A 19801-nucleotide genomic window follows, 5' to 3' on the forward strand; every position below is an offset into this window, starting at 1 on the left:
GATTTTAAAAATATTTTTTCACTCATTTTTCTGACCCTTCGTATGTATATTGATATTACAATTCATCGTTCTTTTTCTTTTTATGTCAATAAATATATATAGTTTTTCTCTATATTAAAATAACTAACCAAAATAAAAAGTTGTTTATTTTCTAAGGCTATGCTTTGTATGACGCCCGCTGAGTATGACGTGTTTGTCATTTCCTTTCCATTTCATTATAAGCCGATTCTACTGTATTTTATAATGAATTAACAAATTGATCGCAAATATGTGATAATTAAAGATATAAGGGGTAATAACAAGCTTTTGATCAAGAGGTTCGATGATTTTACCCTTACCCTTGTCCTTATCTGTTCTAGTTTAGTGAAGCTTTCCGTAAACAAGTTGCATAAAATGCATTTAAAGTTGTTGTTGTAATATTATAATGTAATAATATTGTGTTTTGTTGACCATTAGCCTTCACGATCATCCACAGGCGCCGCCAGGACAGTCAGTAGGAGACAATTCGACCTACTGAAAATTTTACGCTTATTAAAAGCATGTAGACGGGAAGCAACTAGGTATAGTTCAGACTTTCAACTTACTCAGACGCTAATAAAGAAAAGAGAGAGGAATAATATTGCACCAATTAATGTGTAACAGAAAGAGATGCAGACAAGTAGACTTTGAGCATGTTGTCAGCATCGGACTTTAAAGAAAATTCAATATTCTCGGGAATTTAGGAGTGCAAAGATGCTTGAAAGAATGAAAGGGTATGGATCTATCAGAGAACGTCATGTACACTATCCTTCCTTAAATCGACTAACAAAAATAAAGACAGACATATGATAGAAGAGAACTGTGGTAAAATAAATGACATACGACTGTAGAGTATAATTCGATAAACATTGAAAAAGGATAGCGCTATTCGCTACCAATCGCTGCTAGATAGAATTAGGGTATTACAAACTTAACAAGAGCGTGTACAAAATACTGCAAATGATTACAGTTCCAAGTACAAACAAGAAAGAAGATACGTCCATTCTCACAGATAATTTATTGCGGACTTTACCAATTTCAATCGTCCCAACTATAAGCATGGAATTATTGCCAGAACTCTCGTTAATAAGAAAAGAACAATTCCGCTTGAATAAAAACGTAGAGTTGTCACTTATATTACTTAATTATATCATACTTTGACCGTTTAATAATAATATTTTGCAGTAGGACAAAGAACACATAAAATTTACATACTGAAAAAAATTGGCATTATTAATTCAAAAAGAACAATTCAGCTTGAATAGCAGCATAGAGTTGTTACCTTCATTATATGATTATTTTGTGAGCGTTTATATATTAATATTTTGTAGTGGTAGGACCAGAAACACAAAATTTACATACTGAAAAAAGTTGGACCACATTTTCTGTCACTATCGCCCGGTCTAACAAGCACGAGACAATATAAATAGACGTTTTTAGAACTTTTTTCCTATAACTATTTAACGACTGAGTTGCGTAATCTCGGTTAGAAGTGATAGTCACATTCATTTCAGCTTGATTCTTTTACCGCTTGAGAATTCTTTAGGGCATGTACACTGATAATATCTAGAAAACAGTATTTTTATTTCATTAATTTTAATTTTAGCACAGTAATAACCTCCAGACAAATTCATTAATGTCTAAACTAAGAACTTTCGATCTTCAGTACACTAGTAAATATATGTAGGCTGACACGGCCGATGTCTGTTTTAGATAGTGTGATCAGGCTTTCTGGCCATTGTCTATGAAAATTCCTTCCCGACGTTTCGCCTTCAACTGCGATAGGCATTCTCAAGGGATAGGGACCATCCACCGAGCGACCTTCGAGATAAACCTACGAAAGCGACGACCACTTCATCACCCTTGAGAACACCTGCCGCAGTTGCAGGCGAAACGTCGGAAAGGAATTTCCATAGACAACAACCAGAAAGTCCGATCACACTTTCTACTTCAGTTCACAAACACAACTTCAGTTCCTTCTTTTATATTAGTCCATATATATAAGAAATATTGAATATAAATCATATAATAAAAAAAAATTAGTTGATAAATAAAAATTCAGCAAACATACCGGTTAAAATAATATCAGGAATACTGGTTGGAGTATTTGGTGCTGTATGCATAGTGGTAGGAACAGCAGTGGAGTAAACTAATTGAGATGGTGATGTGCTGTAGTAGCCAGTATCAGCAGATAATTCTGAGCTTCTTGGGGCGGATATTTCCGGAACATTATGTGAAGGCATTTGTGTCATATGAATATTTTTTGTATTATCTAAATACGGCAAATTATTGACCGGGCTCAAAGGTAGATCCGCCTATTTGAAAATATGGTGAATGAATCATTTTTTACTTGAAAAGGATGATTTATGATCCCTTACTTTTTCAATTTTAATGTGTGTATTCACAAGTCTCATACAAACAATTGTTACTGTAAAATAATAATATACAGTATAAATTCTTAAATATTTGATTAACTGTTTATAATCGAATATTCACGTGTAAATGACGTTCGCTAAGGCAGGCGAAAGCATGAAACGTAAAACAGGTAACATGAAATATGTATCATATAATAACAAATTACATGGGAATTCGCTCACAAGCTAAATTCTTTTAATTTATACCATAGAGAATCAAACTTTTAAAACTTCTTCACGTAGATTCTGCATTATATTATTGTTTCATAATTTCATATTTCGGGTTATTTAGTACTATTTTCATTAATACTATACAAAATGAAAGACGATCAAGAATTTATGTGATGTTTTCTTTTAATAATGTATGTTAAGTTTGTATTTTCAAATTTTCAAAACGTGCGTTTTAAATCTCTAGTTTGATGCCAAATTCGATATATAAATATTTGCAAATATTTTTCTATTTTTACGTTGAGTATTTTGTTTCTTATTATATTAGATTTAACGTGACAAAGCTGACCACGCCTCACTTGTCCAAATTTGATTACTAGTTTAGCAGCTACGAAAGAACAGATGAGTATTTACACACACACGTACATTATTTGCCAAACCCAAAATTAAATGAAGTGAAGAATAAGAACTTCAATAATAAAGTGTGTTATTTTGTTTGACCTACTGATATCCGCATTTGCGTCATCAGGTTTACGTCGCTGCTTTTACCAAGATAAAAGTGGATACCGTTACCGAAATGCTCAAGTCGATACGTTTGTAAATGTTTCCAAAGAGGCATATAAAATTACTTAGATTTTAAAGAATGATCATTTAATTAATTCTTTTTCTCCACCACATCATTTAAACTACCGTCCAACTTAATTGGGAACTGAAATTCATTTGACTTTTATTTCCTCAGCTAGTATATAAAACGTACATAAAAACAAATCATATTTCATGTTTCATGTTTACATTTTCCGTATTTCATATTTCATATTTCGCTGATGTGCAACTTATTTAATGCTTGCATACTAAAAGAACACGTAATGTTTATTAATTTTTATATTATATTTTTCAATATTTCAAATATCGCAGTATCAATTAACCTTGTGAGAACACAACTCAACCATAATTTCACATTACAATCGATCAACCTTCATTTGTTATGAAAACAATTCATGTAATCAATTTTTTATTTTATTATGAGAAGGCCAAAATTGAACTACTATTTTTCGATTGTATATGTAAAGTGAAATGTTATCTGAATATAAAAGTAAAAACAATGTAACTCACCACGCCCTTGATAGCATTCAAAATAAACTTAAGTAATAAGAAGCACTGTTTTTTAGTAGTATAACTCACCATAGAGAATTGTTCAAAATGTTGCTGTAATTGCTGTTGGTTGAGTAATGAAAAGTCATTCATAGTTACAGGAGTTTCAGGACTTAATGGACTTGGTGCTCCATTCGGACTACACGGCTCTGATATGCGACCAGTCAGTCCAGGAGAAGGTTGAGGGCTCGGCCGCGGACTTCGGTAACTTACTGTTTGTTGTAACTAATAATAATAATTCAGAATGGGTTATTTTGTATTGCAAAAGCAGTTTAGTGCAATTATTTCAAACTAAATCATTACTGATTAACTCAAGTGTTACTTATTATGTCTATTAAAGTTGTATAAAAAAAAAACTATGCACTTTATGTGTATTAAATAGTTTATCTGAAATTATTAACGATTTACCAGGCAAAATGTAATTAATAGCCCACAAAACTTCTAACACGTATGCAATACATACCGTTGGAGATTGAGAGTGTGACGGAACTGATCGATGTTTATATTGTTGTTCTTGTTCTCGGTACATTCCATCTAAATTACTTATTGATGCAAAATTTACGCTACTATCAATAACATCGCCAAATTTTTTCTCAAGTGTCTGAAAATTAAAGGATACATTAGCTAACATGAGTTCTTTCTAGTCAGTGCTAGAAAATTTCGAAAAGAAGAGAATTTATAGTTAAATCATCTTATAAATATTAACATATTTTTTGTAATAAATTGAATAATGTAGAGGTATGTGCGACTTTTACTTCGTTACTAGCTTCAAATTCTATTATACCCTGAATAATTAAAACTTATTTATTTTGACAATAGTAAAAACAATATCGGCAAATCTGTATACAAATTAACTAAGATAATTATAATTTTCACGGATTATTTATTTTTATTAGTATACAGGGTGAAACAAAAATAAGTGTGGGGTTCACAGGAAGTGATAGGGCACTATAAAACAAGAAAATTAAGTAAATGTATCTTCGTTTTTGATAAAAACCTAGTTGAAAGTACGGGTAAATGTAATTCAATCCCTGAAAAGAAATGGGATAATGCAACGCCGCATTCAATCGGTTGGTAATTACTAGGATCAGTATTGTGTTTTTATTATATTTATTGCTCACGTATTGAATGTTATTTGTTAAATTAGGTTAATTGTAAATGTTATTCAAGATGGATATGTTACAGCTGTTTATTATTTCAATGTTTAAGTCTTGTACTTAGTCAAACAAGGTGCAGTTCAATAAACTAATACAGCAATACAACAATAATTGGGGGTAGGTTAGTATATCACTGTCGAACACTTATTCTAACAATAATACCACATGTTACTTATTTATGGGATTAAACCGTACAGCTGTTGTAGAAGATATCCCTCAAAATAGTACACGTGAAACAGCAGCAAACGTTGGCTCCTCTCATATAGCACTGTGACAAATATTAGAAGCGAATGAATTTATATTAGCGGCTTCAAAGCAAAATGCTGTAGAGAGAGAGAGTGATGTTTCACGCGGGATGGAATTTTGAATTGCGACAATAATTACTACTGATGTTATGCAAATCCTCATATTATACATCCTTGCAATTAGGTGGACGTTATGTTATTTATTGAACTTGTATTTTTTCAAATAGGAATCATATGCTCGCATTCTATGGGTAAGCATTGAATTACGAAAATAATTTTTTGGTAGTTTACCCTTTGCATTTTTCACAATAGTTTCTAGTAGACGTCTATCATGTATATGATAATGATCACCCGTTAGTCATTTCAAAGTGCATGGTATTAATTTGAGTTTTCCTAATTAACTGCTGTAAAGTAGCTGAAGAAAAATACATGTTGAAATGCTTTATTCAAAGCAGTAACAATTGTGATGTGACACCAGAAACATATTACAATAGTTATCCATAATCCCCTATTATCTGAGCAGCTGAATAATCTTAAAATTGTAATTATTATATTAGCATTTGTTGTGTAAATTTTCAAATAGTCTTAAATTAGTTTTGATTTTTTTATTTTCGAGATCATCATCATCATCATCATTATCATAAGGTCGTCAGTCCTAAGACTGGTTGGACACGCAGCTCCACTCTTTCCTATCCTGAGCTAATCTCCGCATTTCCCTAATCCCATATCCTTAACTATTTGCGAACAGTAATCTAATCTTGGTTTATCTCTACCCCTCCTAACTCCCGTTTCTACCTCTAGTACGTTTCTGACTAGACCTTCATGCCTGAGGTGTCCTACCGACATATCTCGCCTACATATTTCTTATTGAATTCCATAGAATCCTCTGTTCTCCTATTTTTTCTAATACCTTCATTTCTAACCTTCTCTATCCACGGTATATGTTTCGCACCCGTACAGCGCCGCGCTCTAAACATACAGCTTCAGCAACCTTTTTCGAATTTCTAAATTAACCGTTTGCGAGCATATACATAATAGACATTTTTTCACAACCAGGTCCACTGCTACTAGAGCGACCGACGTTCGAATCATTAAGTGACTACCCTAAAAGAATGCGTTGTGAAAAGAAATAAACGACATGAAATGGTTGTATGATTTGCAACGCCAACTCCCGGACTATATATAGTTCGTAATTCATGTATACTTAATTAAACCTGTGGTAAATTAAATTGACTTAAGTGCCTTACTATTTTAAGTAACTCAAGCGCTAGTAGGCTACATATATTCAAATATAATTAAGGTATTATAATTTCTTATTATAATCTTTAAGTACAATAATTAATAAATAAATAACTCTCTGTGCAACTTCTAAGTTAATTTAGAATGCAAGATAAAAGGAACAAACCGCATTCCTTTGTAATTACATTGTTCAAATAGAAAAGATACTATATACATATTAATTGGTACTTACTTGATGTCGATTAATAAATGGGCTCGAGTATTGAAGTCGATCGTGAGGTCGAGATGCTGTTAGAACACTAGTTGGTGATAATTTTGACGGACTCTGAAATAAAATAGAAGGAAAGTTTAAAATGTAACTTGATTGTAAACTCATCGTCTCATAATAACATACATATATACAACAAAAAAGACTGAATAAAACGTATTTAAAACTCACAGAACTATATGGTGAAGTTCCATGTTCTTGATCTTCATCCAAAGGTGTGTGAATTGGGGATGGAAAATGAACATTTGTTAAATCTGGCAACGACCCAGTATTGCTACCGATAGGAATTTGTAACGAGCCTGGATCATGTGCAGAAGGATATACACTATACAAAAATAATGATCTTTCTATACGTTCTATATATTTCTTATCACTGTCACTATTGTATATTACTACAATATAATAATGTTCTGTATATCTACATGCGTTAATATAGGATTGTAATGATACTTTGTAGTGCTATTTGTCTCAAAATGCGACATTCTGAAATTAGCTAATCATCGAAACCTCTAATTAAAGGATAAAACTGTGGGTCACCTTAGACCTGTTTTCGATGTCTAAGATGCTGTTGCTTAATCGGAATTTTCTCTATTAAAAATGACCTTCATATCTTCAGGAATTTCGAGATATTTGCACCAAACGATCAACTGTGATTTATACAACATATTTACAAGTAGATAAAATCCTGCACTTTACATTTCCAGATATTTTATGCAAAAAAGTAGTTTCCACGTAACCGCCAAAAATAACTTTTAAACTTATTTTAATTTTTTTTTTAGCTAGAACTTGGTATGTACTCAGTAGATACGGACTTTTGACGAAGCTAAATTAAGATATGTATTAGTTTTTTTCTAAGGAACACGGCAAAGCCACTCTCCGAGCTTTCGATATCAGGTTATTGTTACCAAGCATTTTTGTCGCATAAATCAAATGTTTCAACTTACTAGAATAAAAGTGCCTGAATACATATAAAAACTGTTACAAATTAAATAACAACTGATCTTTTGCAAGTTAAAGTAAAAAAATCTAGAATCGTCATCACTTATTAAAGAACTAACTAAAGAATTACTTTTTCCGCAGAGTAATAACAGAAGTAAATATTTTTTCAATAAAAGCAGCCAGAACGGGGTGAAATGTTCTTTATTAATTTCGTAATCTCCACTGCCATTCGGTTCAAGGTTTTATCAAGGTAGTTCATTAGTTCATTAATTATATCAGACGGAGACATTAGAAATTCCTTGTATAATCGCCCGAGAATTTAATATTTGTTAGGCATTTTCATAAAAAACACAATCTCAAATTCATGATTTGTAAGGTCATATCAAACTTTAAAAAAAAAACTATTAAACTATTAGTTACGTGAGATGCAACATACTTTTTAAGTATTTGAGTAAAAGTATTTGAAGTACTCTATCCAAATGCACATAAATTACTTGTAATTGTATTTGAAATACTTTTCTACTAAAGTATTTAATACTTGTATTTGATTTTATTTGATTTTAAAAATATTTTTTCAAATACTTGTAATATTCTTTTTTTATCCGCAAACGATTTAGTAACAATTCAACCTAACAATATATGATTATGTATAAATTGTTTAGAAAATTGTTATAATTATTATAATGCAAATACATTTTCTGATAGAAAATCACAAGCTAATATTTATACATGTATCTAAATACTTTTAAGCAAGTATTTTTTACAAGTATATACTGGTCGTCACTCCTATAAGACTGATTGGACACACACCTCCACTCTTTCCTATACCGAACCAATCTTCGCATTTCCCAAAAATAGAACATCTTACATCCTTAACTATTTTCAAACAGTAATCTAATCTAGGTCTATCTCTACTCCTCTTAACTCCTGTTTCTGCCTCTAATATGTCTCTGACTAGACCTTCATGACTGAGGTGTCCTACCAATCTATCTCGCCTATTTCTTATTAACTACCACAGAATCCTCTGTTCCCCTATTCTTTTTAATATCTCTTCATTTCTAACCTTCTCTATCCACTGTATCCTCATCATTCGCCTGTAACACCACATTTTGAACGCTTCTAACCTTTTCTTTTCCGCTATACCCACCGTATATTTTTCGCACTCGTACAGCTCCACGCTCCAAACATACACCTTTAATAATCTTTTTCAAATTTCTAAATTAACCGATCGCGAACTGAGAAGTGACTTCTTTTCTTTGAACACGATTTGACCCTGCGCTATCCTCTGCTTTATATCCCTACTCCTCCTTCTGTCTCAATTTATTTAACTTCCTAGATACCGAAAATCAGTCACATCTTCTAATTTTTCGTCTTTTATCTTTATATTATTATCTCTGTTCCTATTTTTTATTCCCTTGCATACCAGTATTATTGTTTTACTTTTATTTATTTTCATACACTCCTGTTTTGTCAATAACGCTTCCATTTTATTTAAAGCTACCTCTAACTCCTCCTTGATAAATACTAATATTGCTATATCATCTGCAAATCTAAGCAAAATAATATTTTGTCCCTTATATCCATCCCTACAGTTGTACTCTTTAATAATGTTGATCGCATACAAATTAAGTATCAACCTTCTATCTCTGTAACTCATCCCTAAATTTTTAAGTATATTTAACATGTATTTAACATTGTCAAACGCTCTTTTTAAATCTACAAACTCTATGTACGCACTCTTTCCTTTTTCTATCGTTTTACTCGCAAATCTAGAATGGCCTCCCGCGTTCCTCTATTTCTTCTAAACCCAAATTGATCTTCCCCTAATAGTTCTTCCTCCCTTTTTCCATCCTTCTCTGTACAATTTTAGTTAAGATTTTTGACGCATGGGAAGTTAAGCTAATTGTTCTAAATATCTCGTACTTATCCGCGCCTCTCTTTTTAGTATTTTAGGTAAATTATTATTCATACAAATATATTTTTTAGGTATATTATTTAAGTGCAAATTATTAGAAAAAAACATTAATGTATTTGTGATTTTATACTTATTGTATATAAGTCAGAAGTATTTGTATTTGTATTTGAAATGCATTATGAATAATTGTATTTAAATACCTATTTAAAATCAAGTATTTACATTGTATACAGGTCCTCTCATGGTGACCGCTCATTAGAATATTTCAGAAACTAATTCAATTTAAATTTTGAAAATTTGGACAATTATAATAAAGGAATCACTATAGCACTTATATCGGACGTTGACATGACTTCGTTATTTTAAATAAAACACCCTGTATATTTCACGGTTTTGAATTATAATTATAATTTTAGGTAGACTTTCATGAGGCTTCCCTACTTCTAAAGTTTACCATTTTCGAGATATTCATTTTTCTTTAAGAAACCAACTCAGAGCAGTTAAAAGTGCGAAAAAGCACCCTTACTTTACAGTAAGAAAGCTGGAAGAACAATATTTTCAGAAGAGGTAGCTATACTCTCTAGCTTCCCGTCCATACTTTCAAAGTGGATTTACAAATAGTACAAGCTAATTGTTGTCACTCAAACATCCATACTGACAGTTTAGTAATTAAATATTTTGATTCTCAATGTCAGTTATAGAACATTATTTTCATTTACAATCAAAAATGAAAATACGTATTTAAATTAAGAATAATTTCAAGAAATTAATTGCTAAATGGCGCACTATAGATAACAATATAAAATATTCTCAATTTGAATAAGTACTTTTATTTTCCATTCTCCATAAAAATAATATTCAATAACTAACGTTGAGAATCAAAATATTTAATGACTAAACTGTCAATATAGGTGTTTGAGTGACAATAATTAACTCATATTATTTGTTTTGAAATTCTGGTAATAATTTCACAGTCATCTTCATGAACAAATAAACAGTTTTAGTTGATTTTACAAAGAACAGTAAGTAATTTAAAAACTAGAGGATAGAGAATCATAGTACTATTCGAAAGACAGTAAAATTCTGTATAAGGCTATGAAAATATACACAGGGTGTTCCATTTAAAAAAATTAACTTACGCTTTTTAGAAATTAACCAAATCGGCCACTAAATATCGATCACCCTATATGTAATTAACCCATTTTGAAAGTATGGACTGGAAGATTGAGGGTATAGCTATCATTCCTGAGAATATTGTTGTACCAGCTTTCTTACAGTAAAATAGGCATGCTTTTTCGCAACATACATAGAATTTAAAATCATCAATTGATAGATATGGTTGCATATTTGTAACTACTTTTTAATTCTCAACAACTTTTTTTTAAAAAGATCTATTTTCAAAAATAAAGGTAGTTTACTGTTACACAAATTTATACATGATCAAATATTCTGTTAGGTTGAATTGTTAAAAAATCGTTTGCGGATAAAAGATATCACAAATATTTGTAAAGAACAAAATTAAGCTTTGCTAAAATATGGTGAATGAATCATTTTTTACTTGAAATGAGAACCTGAAGTAAATTCGTAAATATATTACAATTGCGTATCTGTAAAATATAAAGTTTTCTTTGAATTATTACTACATAAAAAGGACGAGGTCAATATATTTTATTTTAATATTGTATTAAAAAGTTTTTACCTCTTTTGTGTATGCAGATATATACACTTACTTTATTCCAGGAACACGAGGTATTTCACAACTAGATCTTGGGCGACTGTAAGTTGTTTGTGGTCCATTTAATGTTTGAAGAATCCATCTACTATTAAAATTGTCATTTCGATCGCTAATTCCTGTACCCTGGTTAACAACAATAAATGTAATCAACGAAAATGTACCAGAAGAATACTTAGTTTAAAACCACTAGCAAAAAATCAATTGCTCTTGGAATTATTACACTTTAAATCGTTAATAACAGTCTAGTTTCTAACAATATTGTATTATATATAATATACTGAATACGATTTACATTTCATGCATCAAATGTAAATTTTTAAAGACATTTTTTTATCTATAAGTTTCGGCTGGTCCTATCTCCAACCGTTTTTAAGTACCAGTATTTTTGTTTTACTTTTATTTATTTTCATACACTCCTGTTTTGTCAATAACGCTTCCATTTTATTTAAAGCTACCTCTAACTCCTCCTTGATAAATACTAATATTGCTATATCATCTGCAAATCTAAGCAAAATAATATTTTGTCCCTTATATCCATCCCTACAGTTGTACTCTTTAATNTAACAGTCTAGTTTCTAACAATATTGTATTATATATAATATACTGAATACGATTTACATTTCATGCATCAAATGTAAATTTTTAAAGACATTTTTTTATCTATAAGTTTCGGCTGGTCCTATCTCCAACCGTTTTTAAGTCCCGAATTATACGTCTTTGAGCAACTAAACATTGTCTAATAAGAATACTATCAATAATATCACTTACTTGCATGGCACTTTGATGCAGCGCAGAATCACTATTAGTTCTTCGCCAACTGGTGTCAGGTGGAGGACTTAAAAATGGACTTGGACTAGTAGAATACGGAGATGTATCGTGCTTACGGTCTTGAGGTCTGCGAATAGGCCCACCCTGTGATCTAGCTCTACTCTCCCTCAAGCGTCGTTGGTTATTGTGAGGGATATCTTCTTGCTACAAAAAAAGAAACTACCTATTCAAAGTTTATTCAGTAACTACTCTAAAAGTATTCCAGGTAAAGCAAGTATTAAAAATAAGGGGTTTGTCCGTCATTTACTTTGCAATACAAACTAAAAGAACAAAAAATGAGACAAAATTCAAATTATTCCGAGCGACTGAAAACACCCTGTTATAGGTCATAACGTCATCTAATATTATTTGTTTTTTATCTGTTGGTATATCTTCCAGGAATTTAATTAGCAGCACAAACCTTATAAATTTGAAAAGCAAACAATCTTTAGTAACAGTAGCATTGAAAACTAAAGGATACTAATTAGCCAAGGCAAATCGTTAAGGGTAGAATACGCTCATTTGAAAACGTTACAGCAAAACGAAACTGCAGGTGTGCCAACTAAATATTTGTAAAAAGGATTATTGTGTATTAATTTTTAAATATGATTAACAACATTAATCAAGTAACGTCCAACTCAATTACTTGTTCGTAAAACGTTTTATATATTATTCTTCAGTAAATCATCATATTCCATTTATGCATTTAATTGATGTTTTATTCTTATTTTTGTGTTATTTCTAGTTTTATTTTTGTTGGTTTTTTTCTTAAACTCCGACACTGTGCGTATCTCTAGGATAATAATAAATTCATTCTAGCTTTAATACAATAAATAACCATTTTCTAATAAACCACAAAGCAGTCACAGTAAAACAATCAAACGCAAACGAAATGGACCAAAAGGCAGAGATGTATAGTCGAAATAAAATCGTACTACATAACTAGATGACGTCACTACGCTTAGCGCGCATAAAAAGTCATATGAAATGCTTTCGATGCGCGGAAAACTTTAAACATATAAGTTATTATTGACTTTTAAGGAAAAATATTTCTGGAATACTATTGTTAGGCATCACCAAAGATGTAATTGAATAAAAAAAAATGTCAAGTTTCAATTGCGAAAATGCGGTAATACATATAGTTTTAAAATAAGATTATGCCAGAATATTAGTTATGAGTAATGCGGAATAATATTTAATGTCCAATATTTTCAAGTTAGTTACCTATACACAAAAAAACACATGAAAAGAAAATTGCCGTCTGTAAAGAATTTCAAAACATGCAAAAGTTCGGTAACTGAGAATAAGGGGGAAAGCAACAGAAAATGCCACTTATCTATACATCTATAATTATATATATCTAAAAGTAAAGTGTGTCTGTAATGCCGCAATAAATGCATTTTTTAAGCTCATATGGTTATTGGTATGCTATTAAAACACAAATGACCAAATTTTTTTATAGGTTCCTCCGTCTGTTTAACTATCTGCACGGGCTCATCTTCGAAACGTCCTAACCGATTTAGATAAGACATTACATACACGAAGAGGATGTTATCGGGAATAAACTAGACTACTTTTTGTCTTAAGTGTTACGGATGGAAAAATATCTTTGTTAGAATAACTTGTACCTATATATAATATAATATATAATATACGTTCTTCTTCAATCGTACACCGCCGACTAAAATCTTATTATGGTGCCTCTAAACATAGCAACATGGTCCTGTTGTACATAACGGCTTTTACGAAGCAGTTTTAGTTCAGTCGTAGAACAGCCGTAAAATAATAGTCATGTTCTATTACATTTGTTTTAGAAAGATATGTTAAATAAAATTCAAGCCAATTAAGGGTTGGAAGGTTGTTATTTATGAAGAACCAACACCGACATTTCGTCTCTATTTGGGAGACTTTTTCAAGGTAGGTTCTTTAAACAATACAATTATAAATAAAATAATAACTTAAAGTANTCTTGTAGCCAGTGGTTTTTAATTATACTTTAAGTTATTATTTTATTTATATGGAACTTTTCTTACTTGACTAAAAAAACGTCGGTTAGTTCTTCATTACAAAAAAACCTTCCAACCCTTAATTGCCTTGATCATTATTTAATAATATCCAAACTAAGGGATGAAATGGAGAATCAGAAAGATATGTTTTGTTCAAGGCATATCACTTCGTGAGTGTTGCCTTTCCCACCGTAACGCTATGATCCTAGGCTTATCCGTCGAAAAAGAAATTAGTAAAGATAAATAAATTAAAAAAATAAATAATAGGAACTTTAAATTCTTACGTTCCTCTACATTAAAAAAAATAATTGAAGGATTGGATTAAAAGAAATAATAACTAAAATATTATTTCAGAAATAAACAAGTATTTTATTATAAAACAGTAGGCAACTAATAATAATTAGGCACATTTACACTATAGAATTTTAATTTTATTTTCTTGTATTAATCTTCATTTTTACTCATTAGCCCTTTTCTACTCTACAACTTTATAAGAAAAAGCCATTAGTTTACTATATAACTGTCCTACGAAAGAACCAACACCGTTTGCTGGAAATTATTGTGTACAACAGCCCCGTATTGCTGTTTAGTCACCGTATGCAGTCGGATAACAGACTATATCGGTACATCAATGTCCTAATTACGTCATGAACTTTTTACTTTGTTTTTTATTTGTTTATTTATTTTTACAAACTTTTTTGACGGATATGTTTAGCATAGGTTCGTAAATGTTGTCGTTGGCATGTATTTCCTATTAACATAATATAGGTAACATTAAAATTGCATAATCAAGTTACAGGCTGTTCCTAAAAAGAACTGCTGAAGCAAATAATAGTGAATGAAATTAAAAAAAGAGGGAGGGTAAGGCAGACATTTATCTTTATCAGTAACAAATTGAAACATGTAACTGCGCACATACTAAAAAGCTAAATCAAATATAAGTTGTTGAATCCATTCCATTATTGCTATAACATTATTATTTGTGATTTTTTTCTATTAAAAAATGAAATACTTATTCAAAGAACCTTCACAATTAAAGTTTTTTAATTCTTTAACAGCTATATGATTTTCACTATTCATCTAACTACTGATCCATATTTTACATTTACAATTTCAAACAAGAATTGATATTTTTCTTGATTAATAATTCAAAAGCAGGATCATATCATTTGACCCAGCCATCATATTGCAATAATGTGTAAAAGAGAAATATTTATTCTCAGGGACAAAAGAAACCCCTATTGCACCTGATTACACAAATTTAATAAATTTAACTTAAAAAAAAAGCAAAAGCTAAGAAGTAAACTAATAAGAACATTGCATAAATCATCTGATAAAGTAAACCCGTACTATGATTTTACTTTGGGTTCTGATAACTGTAGGTCTGCCACTACAATAGTACAATGACAATTATTTTATTCTAATTCAAGGCTAGTACAAGGTTTTTTTTACTTTATGCATGTTGTGTATGTCAGGTTTAAACAGAAGACACAAAAAACTTCCTAAATAAAAATTTTGCAAGAAGCAAACCTGTATTGTTTTTCTTTCCAACTTATGTTAAAATTATCCATGGATCAAATGATGTGATTCTGTGCTTATACATTGGTATATAATTCTAAAGGATCTCAAATCTAAAATAAAAGCAGCACTAGCTCATAAGTTACATAGACGCAAATAATATACAAGAAGTGCTTTTCAACTTTGGTTACCTAATCAACAACTTTTATTGCATGCCAATATCTATATGTAAGCATTTCAAACATGTTAATTTTTGTAAAATTAACTTCTTTCACCTTTACTTTAGGCATATCTGCATTATGAGAAGTCTTGATTGTAGGGCCCCCTGCAGAAACATTAGGCAGGGAGCCCCCTTGAAATGAGCCCAAGTTCTCGTTGCTGTTCACACCCAACACATACTTTGCATTTCTTTCAGGTTGCACCTAAAAGTTTCTCTATCTGTTAAATTTAATTATCTAAAACGACAAGTAAAATGTAAACATCAGTAGTGCACTATTATAATTTACTGTTAACACCATTAATACCAAACCTACAAAACTATGACACTTCTAATAAAAATAAAGATCTACAATACGAATAAGTTTATTTTACTAAAGTTAAATTATTTATGAACTAAGTGAATTTTTTTTGTATAACGATAATAACAATAAAAATCAAGGTTTTCTTTTATAGCATAACGTGAACGGAAATTAAAAAATTAAGGAAGATAGACAGATACATAACCCATACATTTGTTAATAAAGAACTAATGATCGATTTACATTAAAGATCACACCATTTAATATTGTTTATTATTTTAAGTGTATATGGAAAACATTAAAAAATTGAACTATACAAATACACGCACTAGTTTTCTTAGTTAAAGTAAATTATAACTAAAACTAGAATGACTTGTTCGACGTTGTTTACGTCGTTATCCATATACCTACTTAACAAAACAAAATAATTTACCTACCCTAGCAGTGGCATCAGAAACTTCTTTCATAATTTGTTCAAATCTAGCAGTTTCTTCAGCTTGTCGATGAGTATGCAGAGCTATTTTCTCACTAAATTTCCGTGGATTTGCCATTATTGTCTAAATAGATGTGCTCATATACCAAGTTCTAATCTAACACCGTAAAAAGCAAACAATACAACCATAACCATAATACAAGGCCATGAATACACATATAGTATGTACTATACACATTCACAACTAATATCACAAGTGTAGCTACATTCTATGAGGAACAAATATTATACATTTTATTATTATTATTATAAAACTCGCGCTGTATGTTTTCTATCTTTTCATAAATTCAGCGCAGTTCAGGTTTCATTCAGATGCATTTAACACTCATCGATTCAATTCATGTATACTATTATTACATATATCGATCATGGATCTCCAAAATAACAGTCATCGATGATCAAAACATTAAAGTGAAACATATAAATTTAGTGAACATGTACATATACGTAATTAAAGTAACATATAACCTAGAATTGGTTTAATGATAGAGTGTATTTCCTTCGTTAGTATAATCATTTTTTTTATATCTGATTTTACCGACTATGACGTCATACGGTAACTAATTCAGCAATATAGATCCGGAATCCCTCCATAATTTACTTTTCGAAGTTAAAATTACTCTAATCGCTAGTCCATCGTTTGTAATTGTTTATTATAAAAAATTAAATTCTCGATCTAAATATTAGCAGAAACGTAAACTTTTTTTCTTTTCATTAATCATTTAATGTTGAATATCATTTGTTTAATTATAATTTATGTTTGATCACTAATTTAGAGAGATTTAGTGCATTAAAATTTCTAGCACTGTTGTTAACGTTATCGTATGTACCATATGAAATGTAGAATAAAATAACAATAACGGAATTAATGTAAAATAGGTTTTCGTTCTCCCATCCCCCAAAAATAAAGAATGTTTGAAATGGAAATATTTTTTTAACTTCCTCAAAGTAATTACAAAGACAAATCAGCAACAAAAAAAGGCTGAAAGATGAAAATATACATATTTGCAGCAAGAGTACCTATTTTGCTGACCGCACGCATGGTATGGTTTATCAAAATTTTAGGTTATGATACGCTTTCTTTACATATTACGAATAATACGTAAATTATAGTAAGTAGTCCGCATTCAAACAAAATTTTCTCTCAACCCAAAACAGACTACGGATGAGAGCGGTAATGCATATCACTCTTATCAAACCGTCGCAGAAATTGAAGTCAAAAAAATTGAGTAGGTACTTAGTGGTAGACATTACAGAGTCACAAACTTTGTTTAATGAAATACTTTAATGAAATTGACCAATCTATAATGACAGAAAAAGACCGTGCGATCAATAACTGTCTCTTTTCCTTTTTCTTTACCTCCTTCAAGTGACATAGACCAATGAAAATTTTAGAAAAAAAACAACTACTGGCCGCTCGATCGCTATGTCTTTCCCACACGTTTTTGCCTATCTTTACTTTATATGGTACGATCATCAAATAACAGACAATAATAAATAAAATCGAGCTTGAGCGTTGCGGAGAGCGCAAAGCAAACGGGTGTAAAAATCAATAGCGTTTCGTTAAACGAGGCAAACAACAAACAACAAATAGAGAACAAAGAGGCACTAGTTTAATTATGAGTATTTGTATATAACCTAAACGGTTCATAGTGATAATAGTCTGATACTATTTATTTATAACTGACTGTTATTTCATGAACGCACTATACTATAGCTACATAGGGAATGCGTGGTCCATTCTCTGTATCTATGATTTTTTGCATTTCTTGTTGAAATGTCAATTTAAATATTTTCAAATTAATACCTATGGAAATTATAATCTATGGGTGTTTTGTCATATTTTAACAGTCGTGTGAATTTGACACCTGACATAAATAATCCACTGATTTGAATTTTATCAGTAAATTGTGCGTTGTTTGCGGGCTCTAAATATGGAAGTATAAAAATTGCACGTTCATTAGTTCTGTTAAAAAAAAAAAAGGAAAATTGTTTCGTGTGCAGGTGGAAATTAAATGAGAATTTATTCAAAAACTACTGAGGATATGATAATTTAATTGACAATTAATTGCGTGTCATTTGTGCCTGAAGATTGAACTATTATGGAAAGCGAAGTTTATTTTTATATTANTATTAATGAAAAATATTAGTATATAAAAATAAATTCGGCGATTTTGACAATACTAGTGACATCTAAGTTTACCCCACATTAGTAGACGCTACTTGGAATATATATATAAATGGTACTGGCAAAGAAAACTTCGAATGTTCATTGCCATCTATATATAAAATTATGAAGCGTAACTTAAGGCGCGCATTTACACCAAATTTTAATTTATTTTTGTATTAATTGGAAATTGAAAAAAAAACAAAAATAATATTAACAAAGTATTAATGCAGTAACAAATACAATTAGCACAATATACGAGTAAATAGCAAACATCAATTAATTAAAATAATAGATACTAAGACAGGTATATTTGTATGAACAAATAAATTGTTCTTTACCTAATTTAGTACTGCTTCCTGTTTCTACAGGGGGTGCTAACGTTTCAGAAACTGCAGAAATACTAGCTTCCGTATTGTCCATTGTGAGTGTATTTTCTATAACAAATAATTATATATGTTTTGGATATTTGAAACTGTTATCTGCATAACTACCTGCAGTTGAAACAATTCTTCTTTTCCCGTCATATGTTTTCACTGGATGCAGTACTTTTTCATCTTTTAATGGGGCAATTCCGTCTGCTTCTATTCCTCTACCAGAAGAAGTTCTACAAAACATTTTTTTTTAAAACTTAGTTTCACAACAACAAATTACAATACCTGCCACTTTCGTTGGAACCGCTGTTACTTCAGGAAAATGGAAAGCGGCATCTTGACCTTTAACTCCTGCAGGAACTGTATAATCTACGTAGAACATTTCAAATTAATTTGACCCCGTAATAGTGTAGACTGTACATCACGGTTTTTCTGTGTTGGGCAGAAAACATCCTTTCTTTACTTATTGTAAAGCATGATTGAAGTACTTAATATATTACTTACTTTCAGGATAGGTAAAAGTACTTTTCACAAAAATTTTAAAATATTACAAGTTGTGAAACTACTCACTATTGCTCAATAACGCCACAACTACTGGGGAATTCCTCCGATAATCGCAACCGCCGTCGCATCATCTGTTGTCGTTTCAGTAAAATGTATGTCGCCTA

General features: G+C 30.6%; 1 protein-coding gene across 1 annotated transcript in view; it reads right to left on the reverse strand.

Moving 5' to 3' along the window:
• Positions 1–16757, reverse strand: part of LOC108737028 (CREB-regulated transcription coactivator 1) — a 25699-nt gene extending 8942 nt beyond the window's left edge. Inside the window, exons 1-9 of the mRNA XM_025980541.1 lie at positions 16537–16757; positions 15857–16003; positions 12019–12222; positions 11246–11373; positions 6833–6986; positions 6626–6718; positions 4216–4353; positions 3783–3977; positions 2067–2333 (exon numbers count right to left, since the gene is read on the reverse strand). Of these exons, the coding sequence (XP_025836326.1) occupies positions 2067–2333; positions 3783–3977; positions 4216–4353; positions 6626–6718; positions 6833–6986; positions 11246–11373; positions 12019–12222; positions 15857–16003; positions 16537–16650 (1440 nt within the window). The 5' untranslated portion in view covers positions 16651–16757. The remainder of the gene's footprint in view (positions 1–2066; positions 2334–3782; positions 3978–4215; positions 4354–6625; positions 6719–6832; positions 6987–11245; positions 11374–12018; positions 12223–15856; positions 16004–16536) is intronic.
• Between the last annotated feature and the right edge of the window lie 3044 nt (positions 16758–19801).

Source organism: Agrilus planipennis, unplaced genomic scaffold (genome assembly GCF_000699045.2).
Source record: "Agrilus planipennis isolate EAB-ADULT unplaced genomic scaffold, Apla_2.0 scaffold113, whole genome shotgun sequence".
In the NCBI taxonomy this organism is placed as follows: domain Eukaryota; kingdom Metazoa; phylum Arthropoda; class Insecta; order Coleoptera; family Buprestidae; genus Agrilus; species Agrilus planipennis.